Below are 17,571 nucleotides of genomic sequence, written 5' to 3'. Positions count from 1 at the left end.
TGAATCAACAACTTTGTTAAATGAATTAATCTGTTATTGTTGATGTAATCACTGTGATTAATAAAATAATTTTTAAACAATCTATTTAACCAATGCACCAGATAATTTAACAATTTAATAGTCAATTAATTTAAAAGCTTTGATTTTAAAATCAAGCCCCTTCCGTTTTTCGTTTGACAGTTATCGCGACATCGACCGTCGCTTGTTTGGTTGTCAAAGTGTATTTTTGATAGATTTGTTGTTTTTTCTCAATCTTTCGCCTCCCAAAGCGAACTGTTGGAAAACAAAATATAGCACAGAAGATGCTCCATTTGTGATTGAAAAGTGTACAGCTGTAAAGATTAATATTTTTTACGATAGTGAATACCGTAAGGTATCGAAAGTAAACATACAATTGCTCGTCGTAGACGCAACAAAATGTCTCCCTCGGAAACGTCGGCTTGTGAGGGTAAGCTATTTTTCCCCGAAGACCACACAATGGTGTGTAACTATTTTATTTTTCCCTAACACCCTATAGATTTAAAAGCGTTCGAGAGGCGACTAACGGAAGTTATTGCTTGCCTGCAGCCACCGACGCTTCGGTGGAGACGTAAGTAGAATCGTAGGCATACATTTTCGGGATATAAGAAAACTTGTTTTTTTATTTTTCTAGTGCTGTTGGGTGTAACTGCCCTAGTAACATTCGTCGGTGCATTCTACTGGCTCACCGATCCTCGCACTTCGATCGTGCCGCTGATAGAATCCCTTTTAAATCATTCAATTTTTACAATATCTACAATCGTCTTATGTAAGTACAGGGACGTTAAAGATGCTTCGTCGAGTTAGAGAGTCACTACATTTTTATCATTCTTTACAGTGGTCCTCTTTGTATTCGGAATACACAAACTGGTGATTGCCCCGCAAATCATCACCTCACGGACGCGTAACGTGCTAGCTGAGTTTAACATGTCCTGCGACGAAACCGGCAAACTTATAGTGCGCCCAAGACCAAACAACAACGCACGATACATGGATATGAGCTAAGCAGATCCCTTTCCTAAACCTTGCCTCTAATGTGACGTGTAAATAGAAGATATGAATGCCCAAATGCACGCTTCTTTCAGTTCCAGCTTTTATTTAGTGAACCAAGTGATTGGTTTGATTTCTACCAATGCGTATTTTTTTAATTTTTTGAATGTGAAGAGAGATTGAAATAGACACCTTAACCATCCCATTAGTATTGGTTCGCAACTATTTTTTGTACGTTTGTAACACAATATCACGGTACGTGAAGCTAGTACACACATCTATTTGTGCCGAAGCGCCCGCGATTGCTAGCATCCGGTAGGGTTCCGTCTGCATGGCCACGCTGTAAGCGGACGGGCCCGAAATTGGTATCTCTGCCGTTATGTTACCATTGAAGTTATACTGATAAAACTTGTTGTAATCACCACCGGCGTAAATTAGATCGTCTGCAAAACCAGACACGTGCAACCGTTCAGGAAAATCAAAATCGATCGTACATTCTAACGAGCGCAAATGCCACAGCGAGAAGCGTGGACCTCCGCCGCAAACAAGCCAATCATCTGTTAACGCAGCTGTTCCTTGCCAACGGCCGAATTCTGGACGCTGCAAAAGCGGTAACGTGTGCGGTTCAATCTTGGCGAATGATCTCTTTTGCCTGCTGTCCCATAGCATCACAAACCCGTCCTCTGAAGCAGTGGCAAGTTTGGATCCACTAAAAATCATAGTAAGAAAAGTACGATAAAAATGATTCAAAATTGAACAGTTTTCCACACTTACCAGCCAGCAACGCAATGTATGTAGTCGGTGTGCCCATGAAACTCCCGACAGACCTTTCCATCCTCCAGCGAGATACAGTACATAATGTTATCACCACATCCGGCGTAAAGCATCTCCAACGTTTCGTTTAGCCATAAGTAGTTCACCTCGCTCATGTCTGCGTTCTCTGGGGGGGCCGGCAGTTTTACGGTCCAAGCTTTTTTACCAAGGGAAGCCGATTTGCTGGACCATTGAAACCCGCAAATCTCTCCATTCAATCCCACTATAAGAAAATCTTTGTGGAACGCTAAACTATAGATTGGGCATCGCTCCGTAACTGGAAACACCTGTATAGGAAGTGTGGGAAGTTTTTCCATTTCACCCGGGTCCGGCGATGCATTGCTAGCCGTTATGCGCTCGATGCTGGAAGGAAATTGAAGATGATTAGTTGTGGCCACAGACAGTTAACCGATTCGGGGTGGTATTACCTGTAAACGAATACTTCTCCAAAGTTGCTTCCGCAAAATAGAAAACGTCCATCCTTTGAAAGAGTTTGAGAATGGATGGTAGTGTAATAACAGCGTTGAATGTTGATCATCTCGAGTCCGGCTAATTGTTGTTTGTGTTTCGTAAACAGAAAGCTAAATTGAGCTAACAATCGAGACTTGCAGAACCTAGGAGGTAAAACAAATAACGTGCCTGACTAGCATAATGCGGTGAGCTGTCATTTGTGACTGACAGTTGTACAGCATCAATATCGTCAACAAAAAAGCCGGACTACCCAGTGTTGGACGCTACGAAAACAATTTTGTTGGCACGATCTGTTAGTTCACACAAAGAGTCCAAATATGGCCTTCGATTCCATTCCTAAGGATTTGCGAGCACTACGGGCATGTTTAGTTTGTTCTTTAGTAAAGGTAAAGGTCGAAACAAACCCTTGTTCAGAAAGTTCTGCTACGCAACCTTTTCATCTCGACTTACGATACTCTGATTTTCAGTCCTTCGATCAGTTCGAAACAGATGGATGTGATAATTGTGAGGATTTCCTACGCATGAAAAACAATCGCGAACAAGTGTACGATTGCACCAGTAACAACTTCGATGGGTAAGTTAAACGTATAAATGGTTGAATGCCAATTGGCATGGTAAAATTTTGTGTTTTTATCTTTCTGCAGCATGGTGGCAGTAATGACTCCGGAAGATAGCTGGGTTTGCAAATGGCAACGAATAAGTAAGCATAAGAAATCACATCGTTTGCGTTAAATATGCTTACTGAACATCTTATCAAATGCAGGTCGTTTTACGAGGGGAATCTACGCCATCTCTGTATCCGGGAGACTACCCAACGGTATTATCAGAGAAATGAAGAATCGTGGAATACCATATAGAACGAGAGACACCAGCCAAAGGTAGAAGGGTTGAGAAAACATGTCTATCAAAAGTAATCATAGCTTAAGAACTTTTCAATCATCTAAATTTAAAATAAAGAGACAATTTGTAATGGACATTTATTTTTGGCAATCAGTTCTTCCGTGCTGTATACTGTGACAAAATGATACTTGTCATCCCTCTACAAGCTTATGTTGTGATATAAATGAATCATTCATATAAGACCATCTAATTATACAGTGTGAATGTGGCTTTTATTAATATTTCTTTTCAAGAACCACAAAGCTCACGGAGCAAGGTGCGTTCTCCAGCGAATTTCCATCCCATCCGTCAGCTTACTCTGCCTTTTTCGGGGCAGCGGTAGCAGCAGGGGTAGCGGCAGCGGGAGCTGCAGGGGCAGTTCCTGCCTTACCCTTCCTGGGCTTGTAAGTTCGCTGGGAGCGAATGATAGCACTAGTACGACGGAGCGCTGCCTGCTTCAGATCCCGACGATATCGCATACCGTCGATCATGCGGGCCACCTTCTTCAGAGCATGGCGGGGATCATGAGCCTTAATCGTTGCCTTCACGACACTCTTCGCTGGGGTACGCTAAATGAAGAATAACAGAAATAATGTATTATATTCAATCAATGCAAACTATCTGGTAGGATTTCACACGATCGAATAGATATATTTAATCAGTTTTGGGTAGTGGACATTGTCGTCAGAAGTTCAGAGCCATATTTCCTCACAAAAACAATCGATCGACCGTAACATGTGTAAATGGGATTGCACTAATGATATACTTACATTATGCTTCGCCCTGTTGTAAGTTAGGGTGACACTCTTCTTATCCGCCGGTGCAACAGCGAGGGTCTTCTTGTGGACCAATCCACTGTAGCGGTACGAGCTCAAGTTGGTCAGGTTGTTGGGCTCCTACAAAGAAGGTCGGGTCTGGTGAGAATGAGAATCTATATTAACATCTTATCAACTTCGTGTATGATGTTCTGAGTTAACCCATCTCCTCATCGGAAAATACAAACGCCACATGGTGGGCCCGCTGCAACCGCGTGGGTTGTAGAGTAATCCTCTCCGTTCAATCAGTAGTAGCAAATAGATGACAACAAATGCTTTTTCAGCTTTCAGAGATCTTGGTGATCAATCATCATTCGAACGAAAGGATTATCAGACGGGCGCGACCATGTCATCGACGGAGACGTTCACTGACTCGAAATCTACAACCAGTTCCTTTTTTCCACTCACCTTACTGAACGGTTTCCGGATGTTCTTCTGCTTCAGCAGGAACGAGTTGTGATCACGAATGATCAACCAGTTGAGGTGCGACGATACCATGATGACGGCTTCTGCAAGTAAAAAAGGCACAAGATTGATTCGATCAATATCTACAAAGCAAACGAATACCGGGGGCGTTGGTAACATTTCGGGTAGAGTTAAGATGGCGCTACTAAACGCTGGACAAGCACTTCCACGTGTTTGGCACAAGCATTTTTAGTTAGCTAAATGCTTACTTCACAAGAGATTTTCTAGGAAAATCACTGTTGCAAATTGTTTCATCTTCCATTGCTAACCATTTGCAAGCACCACAAAGCTGGTTGGCGCATATTTTCTATCATTTTACTAGTTTTCAGTACGAGCTACACCGATCAACTCACCTCTTGCTTTGGCTGACAAAATTGGAAAGACCTTTGGAGCGAGTTGACTTCTGCGAACATGGCAGAATCGGGACTCGGAAGATTCGAAGATTCGATCCCTAGAGGGATTCTAAAGATTCGAATCCCATTTGACGGATTCTAAAGATTCGAATCCCATCTGACAGATTCTAAAGATTTGAATCCCATTTGACGGATTCTAACGATTTGATTCGATTAGAATTCGAATCAGATTTGATTGGTTTGGGACTCGATTTGATTCGATTCTGACTTGTTCCTAAACTGTTTGAATCGACTCTCAATGGTTTGAGTCGAATTAGTCACATAACTAGTCGATCTAGAGACAATGTAATTGATTTAAGTTTACTCAACGTTTCGATGAACGCTGGGTAGAATGTCCAATGGATGATAGGACGGATTGGGATTCGGATTTGGAAATCCGGATCTCAGAATGGATTTGAATCGAAAGATTCGAATCCCTGTAGGGATTCAGTTTTCCCATCACTAGACTGAACGAGCTAGACGCCTGTCGGAGCAGCCGCTGTTTGACGTTCCGACGGAAGTGAAATATCTAGCATGCATACTAGTTTTCGACTACCATTCATTTTTCAAGAAAGATAACACCAAATGTTAACGTCCTGCCCCTCAATTCAAAATACAAAATACAAAATTTCTCAAATGATATTATTAGGTAAGTAACACCTTTTTTCTAACGGTAGTAGATGAATTTCCAATAACACCAACCGTTGATGGTAGATTGATGGTACTCAAGGAGTGGAGTAAGTAACTAACGCGTGTAAACTAATATCATACAAACGACTTGCCAAGGCAAATTTACATACCAGGTAAATTTATCTTAAAAGAATCGTCATGATAGTTTTCTCATTCCTCGTAAAAAACTTAATACATTTCAAGACATTTTTATCTTTCGACTCACCTTCGTATCTTTTATAAATAGGTTCAAATTTAGTCTGAGTCGAAGGAAGTCAGAATTGAATCAAATCAGATCGGATTCAAATGGCAAACGAATCAATTCTGATCGAATCCGCCAAACAGGATCCAGTCTTTTAGAATCGAGTCTTTCGAATCCAAGGTGTATAAATATAGAAGGTGATTTTATGTCGCTTTGGCAGGGGTGCCATATTTGAGAAGTGTTATGTCAAAAGCCCAATCCTTCTCCGATACCCCCCCTCAAAACCCACATGAATTCCGCAGAAGTGTTAAGCAAGCCGTAGACGTTATATATTAATCTGTACAGATGTTTGACGTCTACAGCTTTTCCTTAGCTCTTTCCAACATCCCTCGAGATATTCGAGACATCTGGAGGGATGTTTGACAGACGATGGGTAGACGTCAAAGATCTGCACCGATTAATATGTGACGTCTACGGGCTGCTTTATGTCAAGTCATGAAATGTCATTTTACACTGGACGACTTCACCTGCTAATTTATACACCTTGTACTTGACCCAACAATAACCAGTAACAAACGAGGCGTACGTGTGAACGGTTGTGCGTTAGGTGGTGTGAAGTCTTGAAAGTTGGAAGTTTTCCCAGTCATCTTCCGGCAGACCAGTCCAGTGTGTGCAGGAATATTGCAAACCGTGTTTCTTGTCGCTTTGACCTGTCGGCATCTTGCCCTTCCGTGCTTTATTCGGCAATTTAGCCTCCGCCGCGAGTGTGTCTATGTGTCGATTGGATTTGGCGTGTGTAATGCGCCGACCGCTGGCGTGCGCAAGGTGAAAAGGTTCTTCGGAGGCAGATTTTCGCGTGCAAGTGAAAAGCAAAGGAAAAGCGGACGGGAAGATATTGCAGGAAAATATCAAACCTGTACAAGCAATATAACCCTGGTGTTGTGAGACAAATCCCTAAGCCCGAAGCCGCAGTGGAAGCAGCATACAATAACCGTACAGAAGAGGGTAACAGCGTCCCTCACTCGTTGTATGTGCTTCATCTGGTGAAAAAAATAATCCAACGCAATTGCGAAGCAAAAGAACGACGGCTTTGAAAGGCGAAGAATCGTGCCTTTCTGGCGTCGAAACGAAATAGCAAACCAGAACCGTTTTTCCGGTGAGCACTAGAATAAAAAAAATCCTAGTGTGTCGGAGCCGGCTTGTGCGTAAGAAAAATCAGAAGAAAACATCCAAAAATCAACGGCACTAGGCAATTCCTCTTGGCCGCACGATTCACGGACGACCAGAAAGAAGATACCGCTGGCAGGAAGGGTTGGAAAAAATCATCAACGAAAATGGGTAAGTGCCGAGTGCAGAATGGAAGATGTGGAACAAGCAAATGGTCATCAGTTTTTGCCGTGCCGGGAAAAGGTTACGAAACCCGGTGGGTAGTAGTAGGATACCGTTTGCCAATTGATTGCCGTATGTGTGCCTGTGGTGTGTGCACAAGCCCGAACGGTGATTGGTGTCAAAATTGTAACAATGAAACAACGGAAAATATGCTCTAACGCAAGGGAAACACTTTCATTTTGTGATGAGAAAAAGTGAGTGTATTCAAAGCGTAGGGGGAAAAAAAGGAAAATGCACCACATTCGAGCGGTGGCTCTCGGTTTGTCTGCGTGAGGGTGAAGAAAATCGAAGCCAAAACCACACACACCCGCGTAGGAAAAGCGCGTGAAAATGCTTTCCTCAATCACCCGAGTCTGCAGCGTTCGGCAAAGGGATGGCATTTTCACTGGCCATGTATTGGTGCACCGCTGTGTTTGGTGCAGAAAATCTCCAAAGTCTCTAGCTAGGGTCGTCGGCGCGGTGGCGGAAAAGCCGGTTGGGTCGGGGGTACCACATACGAGTCCCTTGCTCTCCTGGCCAGTCATCCGTCATACCCTTTCGTTATCGAAAGGTCAAACCTTTGCATGAAACCAAAAGTCAAACGCTCGGATCAGCTGCGTAGCTGAAGGACGTGGAAAACTGCACAAGGGGATGAATTGCGATTGGAATGTCCTCAGCACCGACGACAGAGTGCGCACACCTATAGCGAAAAGAAAATGGCTTCCTTTTTCCCTGTTTCATCACACACCCCACCGGGAGGGTCTTTCGCCTTGCTATTCCTGTGTGTTGGTGATGGCAGGAAAACTCGTTCCGTGCGGCACATATATTTCCTGCCACACTTTTCCTGCAAGCAACTGTCTTGAGCGGTGCACCGCGCGAAGGATTTTCCACCGCCGCATTTCACAGTGGAAAAACCCGCCAGAACGAATAGCGGCAGCAACGCAACCGCCTTCTGCAGAGTCTATAAAATCATGTGTGTGTTATTTTGGGGCGTTGTCCTCCGGGCGTCCCCGTCCGGTAACGGGGATTCTAATTATAAATAGTGCGTGCTGCGATGGTGCGACGGTTCTTCTCGGGAGTGTATTTTCTCGGCTGTACCTTCTTCCTTTTTCTTTCCGATCGATGCTGAATCTGAGGGAATGTTCTCTTCACCCCGGTGTCGGAGTGGAATCTGGAATATATGTGTACACCTCACAGACCGCTCGCATCTCGTTCCGGGCCCCAGCATATGCATCCGCCACCCGGTCTGGTACGGGCGATGCGGGAAAACGGGAAAATATTTCCACTTTCATTCGGGCGCTTGCCTGGACCGTGCGGAGTTGATTGCTTTTCCACGGCGCGGAGCTGTTATGTACATCTTCGGGGCCGGGTGTAACAGCAAGTCCAAAGTTTAATGCACACTTGCTCAACTCTCCATTGCTTACCGTACTGTACTCATTCTTAATCCCGTTTTTCACCGCAATAAATCGTCAGCTCGCTTGCTAGATTGATTCTACCTCGGTCAATTAAATCACTGCGGGATGTAAGGGTAAGTGGCGGACGATGCGGAGCGAACCATCAACAGCGTTTGGTTCTTTTTTAAAGGTTCTTTTATCGATTTTCCCTGCGCCCTTTCCGAGGGTCTGGCGCGCGCACGCACACTTCCACAGGAGCTGGAAATGTGCGGAAATGTCTGTCTCCTCTACGCCCTCCGGAGTGGCTGGTTCCCGGATGTCTCGGCAAACGCCGCGGTCATGGGAATGAAGGAAAGAAAAAGACAGGGAACGCAATTGGAAGAGCGAGCAGGGCAGTGTACGAGGGCCAATAACACCATTGTGGCCGTTTCTGATCCGTGTAACTTGGTGTAAGAACTTGGTTGGGAAGCAAGTCGACGGCTGAGTTTAAACAATAACGGTAATTGGTGGTATTTGATGGCTCTGCTTCGATGCTAATATGTCTATGACGTTACTCATTTCTGATCATCAGTTTTAGGTACTCTCTGGCCAGTCGAAAGGAAGTTAACCTTACCGTGTTCAGAAACTTATCTTATCGTGCACCCCAGCCGTGATTAGTAGACGTCAAAAGGCGACCCGAAAAACCGCCCTGTTTGCCGAAAGAGTGAAGCTACTTTGGTGTTGCGGCACACACAAATTGCATGTTCTACACGAATCCCCAAGGGATGGGACGTTACTGTTGCTCCCCTGACGGCCACTCGACGAGATGACGAGACAAACGAACAGGATGAAACCGATTATCCCATCTAGTAACCGCTAACGTGCTCCGGGTTTCGGAAAGGCAGGCGGCAGACCGTATGCTATATGTACTCCCTTTCCACTGTCAACCACAGGCTCACGAAATTGACGTCACCTCACGATGGCGTGATTGCAAATTTCGATTTCGGGACGATTCGAGAAAAACTGTCGAAACTGTCTCGGCTATGGCATTTCTGCTTTTATTTCTTTCTGTGAAATTACTTTCCACCACTTTGCTTGTTCACTGCAGTGTGTATGCATACCACTTTCCTATGTTAAGTCTACGAACACCCTGGCTCATCACCGAGATTGAGTGGCAAGCGGGGGGAGGGGGGATCTATCTGCGGCTGGCGGCATGTTTGCAAACGGCGAGCGTCACCTACGGCATCTCGTCGTGAGTCGGTCCGATCAGAAAATAGACGATGATGTGAGATCCTTCACCAACCGGTCGCATGTCTGTGTGCGCGGCGGAATGTTGCTAACCAACCACACAACGATCGTGACCCGCGTCTAGTTGCCATTTTCTCGCCGATGGCCGATCCACTGGACGCACGATAGGCAGGTGCCAATGCAGGGAAGCAGGCAGAAGCCACGAGGAAAACCCGAAGACGAGTGCATGATGCAATTTTCCCAGGGGAAAATTTTCCCAATGCCTTTCGCACACACAGCATGCGTGTTGCTGCACAGCCGTCGGCCAGCCAGTTTACTACGAATGGTCAGCGTAGAGGAGAACAGGAAATCGCTTCTCAGCTTTTCCTTATCCAGTTTTCTTTCCATTCCATCAATCGCGCTCAGCTAGCCTAGAAAATCGACCACAAAGGGCCGGGCCACGGTATCAGATTTTACCGCTGGTCTGTGCATATGTGAGTGCGTGTCTGGCTCGAGCAAGATTTCACTAGCCTTAGCTCCAAGCCACGGCAATAACAATCGGTGCCGTAACTGGAGCAAAGGCACGTTTCGCAGGGAGATAGGGAAAGGTTCGCCGGAAGTGGCTCTCAAGATGGCTAGGGATAAAGTTCATTAGCCCTTTCACTGGTGATTGGCTTTACTTAACCCTTTAAGGTACTTGTTCAAAATCACACATCACACAAGATTTTTTGTAAGGTTTTCAATATATGTCCTTAATAGGATATTTGGAGAAACCTAAATCAAGATTTACTTCAAAATGCTGGTTTAAATTTTTACCTTCTAATGAATGTTTTAATATGTCAAAGCTTATTATCGAAAAAAAAGTTTATCATATTTGTACAATTTTTATCTTAAAAACTCGACAAAATGTATTCTTACCATTTTGTGACCACAATCGTAATCGTATTACTTTAAGGGTTTTGGACGTTAGACTTATGAACGATGAAGATAGACCCTGTAAACGACGTTGATAGTCGTAATGGGTTATTGATAAATCGAAACGAGGGCAAACGAAACTAATTTCATCGTGTAAACTAACTGCATCAAGTGAGGCGAGGTAAAAAGGGCCTTATTTTTTCTAACTCTTTCCATTTTTTTTTGTGGAAAACAAAGAAGGTTTCAGCAAAGATTTACCAGTAAAGGTAATATAGGTCAATGAAAAGAACTTTGATAGACGGGGAAAGGCAATCATTTAACATGGGGCTGCAGGGTTAGTTGGTGAATAAGTAAGCGGGGTTATTCAGTTGCATTTTGGCCGTGGTATTATAGGCCCTCTTTATAACGGTACTGTTGACCCAATAAGAGGACCTCAATTTGATACCATTAAATGTTTTTGTTAATGATGGAAATATGATCCAAGCTGTTTGGCGTAGGTTGCGCAATTAGCGAGTTTTAATTTCCTTTTTTTTTGTATGTTCAATAGTCTATGGAAAAAAAAGGTTAACCTCACTGTTTAAGCAGCCCAACGCTCAGGTTGGGCTAAAATTGAAGCACTTGCATACGAATGCCTGTTTACAGCGCAGTGAATGGTGACTCACATAAAAAATAAACAAACATGAATGTAGACATTTCGTCCATTTCGACAACAAATAGAGCATGAAATACACACACACACACACACACACACACATGCACAAAACCCGCTCCGTTTCGACTGGGTCAACACGTGGAAATGCGCCACGCTACCAGCTTGGTGGAAAACAAAACCCATTTCGGCCCCGCGGTGGCGATGTGTGCGATCATTAAATGTGGATCGCCAACACGATGAAGTTGATTGATGGAGTTTTGTCACTTGTGCTCGCGGGTTTTGTTGCGAGGGGGTGCTTTTTTTTAGGACACAAATGGGCCCCGCTCTTTCTCCTCACTTTTCCTTCTTTTGTCGTGAATCATTTTTGGTGTTCGGTTGGTTTTTCGGTGGTTGATTTTTCTTTGTTGCTTCCCAATTTTCCTGCAATTAATGCACCGTAAACGGTACTACAAGTTTAGCAGGTCGGTTGTCGGAGCGTCTGAGTTTGGTCGAACGAAATGTTTCATGCTTGGATTACTGTGCCATGATGCATCTCGAATTAAACGGACATTTGACGGAACGCGAGGAAATTTGTGGTAAAAGGTTCTGACTGTATTTGCGCATAGATTATGTTGATTAACATAACTCTTCAAACTTTTTGATTTAGTTAAGTTTGCTCCAAATTTGATTTCAAAACATCAAACTTATTTACGACTCGCCTAACCCGAACTAGACAACAAATATACCGTAAAATTAGCTTCCTTTCGTTCACTGCAATGAAAATCTACTCTCTAGCGACTGGTCGATGGCAACGGTAGTAATATAGAAAAATTTGTACTGATGTTAAAACCCATCCACCACCTCGAAGCGGCCCGCCGTTAATGCATATGCACAAACCGAATGCCCACTTTGGTTTTGGTAGGCCAAAGAAATGGGGAGGCAAAAATTAAACCCTAAAAACCCGCTTCCCGCTTTCCTTTTGACCCACTGTGGACGGGGTGGGTAAGTCAATCTTCGGCCCGTCATTTTTGGGCCTTTGCTCGCTTGAGAATTGATGGTTTTCCTTCGCACAATGCCTCGCACTCGCAGCGAGTTTTCCTCCCTTTTTTTTCCTGGGCGAGTTTCGGAACTTTCTTCGCGGTCAATCGTGGGGTTGTTACAATTCTCTCTTTCCCTTTCCCAATATCTATTGCCGGCCCGACCGGATCTCCCTTTAATTGACGCTCGTTAACGGTGGCTTGAAATGGCTGGAATGGCCGGAGATTGAGCCTGGGGGATACTTATGTCGGTTGGTCTCCACTAACCATTTTTTTTTCCTCCATTCGAGATGGCCCGAGTGGCGATGGAGATCAAGCTACAAAAAGGGCCGAATTTAGAAGAAGTAACTCAGGGTTCGCATGGCGGGAAAGCGGCACTCGATTGACTACGGAGTGCGGTGGGAAATAGTCTTACCAATCAACGCCGAAATGTGTGGCGCACCCGATGCACCATTAATTTCATTCTTCCGTACTTCCTGATTGATGCCCTTAACACCCTCTGGTCATGGCTATGGTGAAGTGAACCTAACCCCACCAAGAATGGAACTGTAGATGAACTCCTCCATTTTCGTTTGACAACCGAAGAAATCAATTTTTGTTATTCGATGGTGAAGCGGAAACAACACAACCTCCGTTCGGTAAACCCTTCTACCGTTCGGTTTGCTGCCTTTCTCCGTCACCTTTTCCCCTAGTGTAACGCCCGGGAAAACCCAAGGTAAACCCCATTGGCAGCAGGTTGTTTATAGAGCTATAGTTTCCGAAGGTGATATGCGCTGGGAAACTATTGTGCTGCGGGGCGCTAGGAAGTGAAAGCGGGAAAGCCTAAGGGCCTGTTAAGGAAATATATTGCAAATCGGTGTGCCAAAAGCTCGCTGATAATGATGGTGCTGACTTGCACCTGCACATTCTCGGCTGGCAACGTCAGGTTTTGGGCGGGGCAGTTAGGAATGTTTACAACGGTGGAGGGTGTTTTCTTAGGTTGTTGATTTGTTTGTTGTTATGTTGCTGTTGTTTTTCTTCGCAATGGTAGTTTCACTTTCTATTGCACAATGAACGACACAAATGGAGCAAATTTATTCCACGTTTAATGTTGCAGATTTACTGAAAAAATGAATCTATTTCAACATAGTCTTACAATTTGTTATTATTCCCGAATGCGCCAACAATACATAGTAATGAATGTGTTGCAAACATGAATTTATTTGACATACACTGTATATGCCTTTCTGTACCAATTCCCTCGCGTGAGGTAGTAAAATGTTTAAAATCCGGGACAAGGTTCTCCGTGGTGATTGTTTTTCGTCAGGTGCAATACCGCTTGCAAATGGTTTGAGAAATGGAGAGTAGTTAACAAATAATTTGCAGGTTCAATCTTTGGTCGGATCGAGCAAGAAATAATTAGTATGAAAAGAGAGGGAAGCATAGTTTGAATCGATGTTTCTTCGGCAGTAGCAATTTTGAGTTCAAAACCGAAGACTAGTAATGCAGTACAGCTTAGCGCTTTCTTTGAAAATTAATCAATAACTGTAAAAATTCTTAATTCGCATACATTTCTTCCTGTGTTTGATGTTATTTATAATCCCGAATAAGATTTAGCCCGTGGGTCATAGTTTGCCTGACTTCTGATCCGACTTGATCAATGTTTTCATTTGTTTTGGCTTACTTTGACACCAGCCGTTGATAAACCAGAGTCAAGCCCCGCGTTATGCATATGTCCCTGGCAGATAGGTGTCAGCAACGATTGCCATTTAATCTTGGTAACGCTGTTCAAAGGAGTCGATAGAAGTGAATGGAATAGAGCTGGCATCCACTCCATGAAGCCGAATCGAGTGAACGCTCGTTAGGCCAAGGTGATAAGAGTAGCCAGCAGAGACAGGGTTTTGGACCATCAGCGTCGCGCTAGATAGTGGCTCAAGGTGGCAGAAAGTGGGAGGTTCAGGTAGGTCCAGGCGGGAGATCATTGATCAGGTTGGCTTTTGTGAGCGCGCCGCGAACCGGTTAGGGTTGCGCGTGTGCAGCTTCGACTGCCTATTATTATGCGACCATCCACGTTCGTCATCTTTAAGCAAACACACCGGGTACAACGCTGGAGTTGGAGGTCACCATCAGCGAGCCGGTTTGTTTGGGCAGAAGAAGAACTTCACTAAATGGTGGAATGGCAAATGATGAAATTGTGCTGCTGGGTGTTGCCTGCAAGACCGGTTAAAGCGTGTTGGCTTTTTCGAGAGGAGGACCTTCAAGTGCCTCTTCACTTGTGCCGCTTGTACAATCGCGCTTGCTTTGCTGTGCTCTATTTTGTTCTTAAACACTCCAACTCTAAATTTCAAGACAAACGCGTACGGCTGCTCCGCGCTATGACAGGCCTAAAATAAGGTCAAATATAAACACGTGGAAAAAAACTCACTCTTGTTGAGTCGTTGACAAATATACTGAACCGTGCAGGTTTCACGACAGCAGCTCGGCAACGGAGACGGAGACCATCGGTGATATCGACTCGCCGAAAGGAGGACAAATTTCAGCGGTACATGCGTTCAGTTTTTGCCTCCGAAACCGTGGCCTGTGAATTGCGTATGCAAATGAAATGAGCGGAGCGTGTACGCGAACACACACACTGTGTTTCTAACGCGACAAACGGTAAACAAACGACGAGATGACTCGTTGCTCGAGGTTGGCACAAAGGGCGTATATTGGTGATCACAGCATGATCATCGGATCGTTTTATCGTACCTCGAGTGTTAGAGAGGTTCACTGGTGACGGATCGATGAATTCCGTGGCCCCCGTTTTTTGGCGATACCCACGCCAACAAACGCGAACTGTTGACAGACGCAATGCTTGTTTTGTCGTTGTATTTTTTCAGCTCGGTATCACTTTCGGTTGCAGATAGCTTATCGTTTTTCGAGGAAAAGCCGTCAGAAAGGGAGTAAGAAGGGAATTAGTGGCTAAGACACGACCGAAACTGGGTGGGTGCTGATCGGCGGAAGTGAACCGGGCGGATGCCGTTTGGACCTGTATGTTGGTGTTGCCACCGTTGCGCCTTGTTACTGCTCCCACGAAGATCGCCGCTTTGCCGAACGTTCTCGCATGTCTGCCGGGATGGCACACATTTACCCCGCGTGCCGTGTTGGCCGTTCCATTGAGGTAATCGGTCGTGGCGCGCGGGAAGAAGCGATGCACAGGGGCCACGAGAAGAGGGTAGCAGTAACTAAGTGTATGTGTTTGCGTGTTTGTGGCCGCTCTGGCGTTTCGCGCATGTGTTGCCATTTTTTTTTCACCACCGCAATGATGTCATCGACGAGTAATATTTGATTTGGTTACATCACTTTCGGAAACGGAACGGACAAGACGGGGCACCCGGTCGACGGCGACGACGACGACGACAAACAAAACAATCGGGATGCAGGGAGTAACGGTGGTCCGGTCCGGGGAACGGTTTTCATAGCGAGTGATAGAGTGGTTCTCTGTCCCATGGTTAGGAGTGGAAGATGGAAAGATTAATATTCTTTTGTTTTTATTTTTTGCATTCGTATAATCTACCACGGGCCGAAGGTTGTCCTTGGAAGGTGGCCGTCATCCGCGAGTTCGAAGATAGTATTGTGGTTCTTGTCGTTAGCGATAAAGTGTGCTATTTTATTCGACAAACGACATTCTGCGATGCAGCACCACCGATCACGCAGTGCATCGCCCCGGGGTCTTGTGCAGTTTGACTTTTGTCTTGTTTTCTTTCGGTTCGTTAAGTTTATCAACATTAATTCAATTTCGGAGGGACGAGGGACGCGGTAAATAATCGGTTTCATTTTACCATGCACCATCCGGGAAATCGAGGGTAACGCAACAACACGACCACAATGTTCAAAACAGTTTGACCACGATGACGCCATCGCAAACGTTAATTTGACGCAGAGATGAGATGGAATACAAAAAAAAACTGGAAGAGTGGCCAAAACGCGATCGTAGCGGGGTTTTTTTTTTGCGAGCCTGGGGGGAGGATGCGATGTGGTTGGTCGCCTTTTGACCTTCCTTCCGTCGCCGGTCCGAGTGAGGGAGGCGCGGGGGGATGGTGCACTCGAGATGATGCGTGGCGCTGATAGAACTCGTTCGATCGTTCCGCCGTGGATTGATATGGTTCCGTATATATATTTTTTTCTCTCTCGCTCCTTTCAACAATAAACACGACAACAATAATACCACCATTCTAGTGCTCTCGTGCCCGATGCCGGGAAATGAACCGGAACCGGCGCACCAGACAATCGAACTCGGCAATACCCCACAGCCCCATGCTGTGGATGCAGGAGGGGGTGGGTGACTGCGAGCGTGTAGAAACCCATATTATGGTTGCATCGTAAATTAGATGAAGGCAACAGCCCCGTTCTATGGAGCTTTTTATTTTCCCTCGTCCTTCGCGTTGCCGCTCTTCATTCGGTTGGAAAATAGAATGATGTTAAGTAAGACATAAATAAAAAGTAAAAGCATTCGTGGGGGTGGTAGTTGTGACTGTGACCCCTTACTGGTGGACCCCTTTTCTGCAAGGGGTGTGGGTTGAATTAACGAATAACCTAACGAACAAGCAAAACGACCGATAGGATGATGAATATCTTTCCGGAGAATCTTGTGTTCTCTGAACTTGAGTTTGAAGAATGACCCTCGTCGGACGCATTTTTCACCATATTTCGAGTGTGTGTAAATATTTGAACCACCTCGGGGGTTGCCCACTTCGGCCGCCATTGCGCGCGTGGGGAGTAAAGCCAACTGACGGCGGACACACATTCTTGGAAGCCGCTAAACTGTGGTAAAACAAAACGCTTCTCGCTCGGGTACCGTTTCTTCGGCATCATCCATATGGGGAACGATCTCTTCGTGAAAACGTATCCGAACCGTAAGGTGCGTGGCACATATGTTTTATGTTTTCTAGAATCGTGAAGCGGCGTCGACAGCGCAGGGAACGTACTAGCGACACGCGGGTTTTTGGAATGTTGTTTGCGTATGGTTTCGATTGCTTCACACGCGGCCTCGCAGAACTTCGCCTCCAATGCGTGCGTCATTCATTCCACTCGCCCGGGTTAAGTAAGACTGATTGATTGGGGCGTAGCCGATAGGGCGTCTAGTTTGTTGTTGGTTTGCGTTTATGTGGCACCTTCGGATGTCTAAAACAGAGGCATCTTCGGGACAAACGATTCTTTAACGAGAACGTTTTTGCTATGGGGTGTTGGTTGAAATTCTGATTCGTCTAGCAGAGAAGGTAATTTAGATAGGCTTGTAGGAATGTTTTAAAGAACAAGATGAAATAAAATTTTCCTCTAAATAAATT

The 17,571-nt window shown here is 45.1% G+C and overlaps 5 protein-coding genes across 6 annotated transcripts in view; 3 read left to right on the top strand and 2 right to left on the bottom strand.

The window, feature by feature from the left end:
- Positions 1-239: 239 nt before the first annotated feature.
- Positions 240-1,161, top strand: LOC131282798 (nuclear envelope phosphatase-regulatory subunit 1 homolog). Its single transcript, XM_058312340.1, has 4 exons — positions 240-448; positions 518-589; positions 653-787; positions 857-1,161. Exons 1-4 carry the CDS (start codon positions 418-420, stop codon positions 1,021-1,023), a joined length of 405 nt encoding a protein of 134 aa, XP_058168323.1. The 5' UTR covers positions 240-417; the 3' UTR covers positions 1,024-1,161.
- A 10-nt stretch (positions 1,162-1,171) lies between these two features.
- LOC131282797 (THO complex subunit 6) lies at positions 1,172-2,411 on the bottom strand. Its single transcript, XM_058312339.1, has 3 exons — positions 2,250-2,411; positions 1,783-2,184; positions 1,172-1,717 (listed from the first exon to the last, which is right to left on the bottom strand). The coding sequence occupies exons 1-3, from the start codon at positions 2,357-2,359 to the stop codon at positions 1,231-1,233; spliced, it is 999 nt and encodes a 332-aa protein (XP_058168322.1). The 5' UTR covers positions 2,360-2,411; the 3' UTR covers positions 1,172-1,230.
- Positions 2,412-2,507: 96 nt separating this feature from the next.
- On the top strand, positions 2,508-3,246 carry LOC131282799 (transcription elongation factor SPT4). The gene is made up of 4 exons (XM_058312341.1): positions 2,508-2,678; positions 2,760-2,866; positions 2,937-2,992; positions 3,056-3,246. Exons 1-4 carry the CDS (start codon positions 2,610-2,612, stop codon positions 3,172-3,174), a joined length of 351 nt encoding a protein of 116 aa, XP_058168324.1. The 5' UTR covers positions 2,508-2,609; the 3' UTR covers positions 3,175-3,246.
- Positions 3,247-3,388: 142 nt separating this feature from the next.
- LOC131294089 (large ribosomal subunit protein eL28) lies at positions 3,389-4,832 on the bottom strand. The gene is made up of 4 exons (XM_058322139.1): positions 4,805-4,832; positions 4,395-4,495; positions 3,942-4,067; positions 3,389-3,740 (listed from the first exon to the last, which is right to left on the bottom strand). The coding sequence occupies exons 2-4, from the start codon at positions 4,482-4,484 to the stop codon at positions 3,486-3,488; spliced, it is 471 nt and encodes a 156-aa protein (XP_058178122.1). The 5' UTR covers positions 4,485-4,495; positions 4,805-4,832; the 3' UTR covers positions 3,389-3,485.
- A 2,163-nt stretch (positions 4,833-6,995) lies between these two features.
- LOC131294996 (actin-binding LIM protein 3) overlaps positions 6,996-17,571 on the top strand; it is a 30,372-nt gene continuing 19,796 nt past the window's right edge. For both annotated transcript variants that reach the window (XM_058323055.1, XM_058323056.1), the window contains exon 1: positions 6,996-7,052. In XM_058323055.1, the coding sequence (XP_058179038.1) occupies positions 7,049-7,052 (4 nt within the window). In that variant the 5' untranslated portion in view covers positions 6,996-7,048. The remainder of the gene's footprint in view (positions 7,053-17,571) is intronic.

The sequence above is a fragment of the Anopheles ziemanni genome, chromosome 2, assembly GCF_943734765.1.
Source record: "Anopheles ziemanni chromosome 2, idAnoZiCoDA_A2_x.2, whole genome shotgun sequence".
Classification (NCBI taxonomy): domain Eukaryota; kingdom Metazoa; phylum Arthropoda; class Insecta; order Diptera; family Culicidae; genus Anopheles; species Anopheles ziemanni.
Note: the sequence above shows the minus strand (reverse complement) of the source record. Positions and strands in the feature narration are given on the sequence as shown.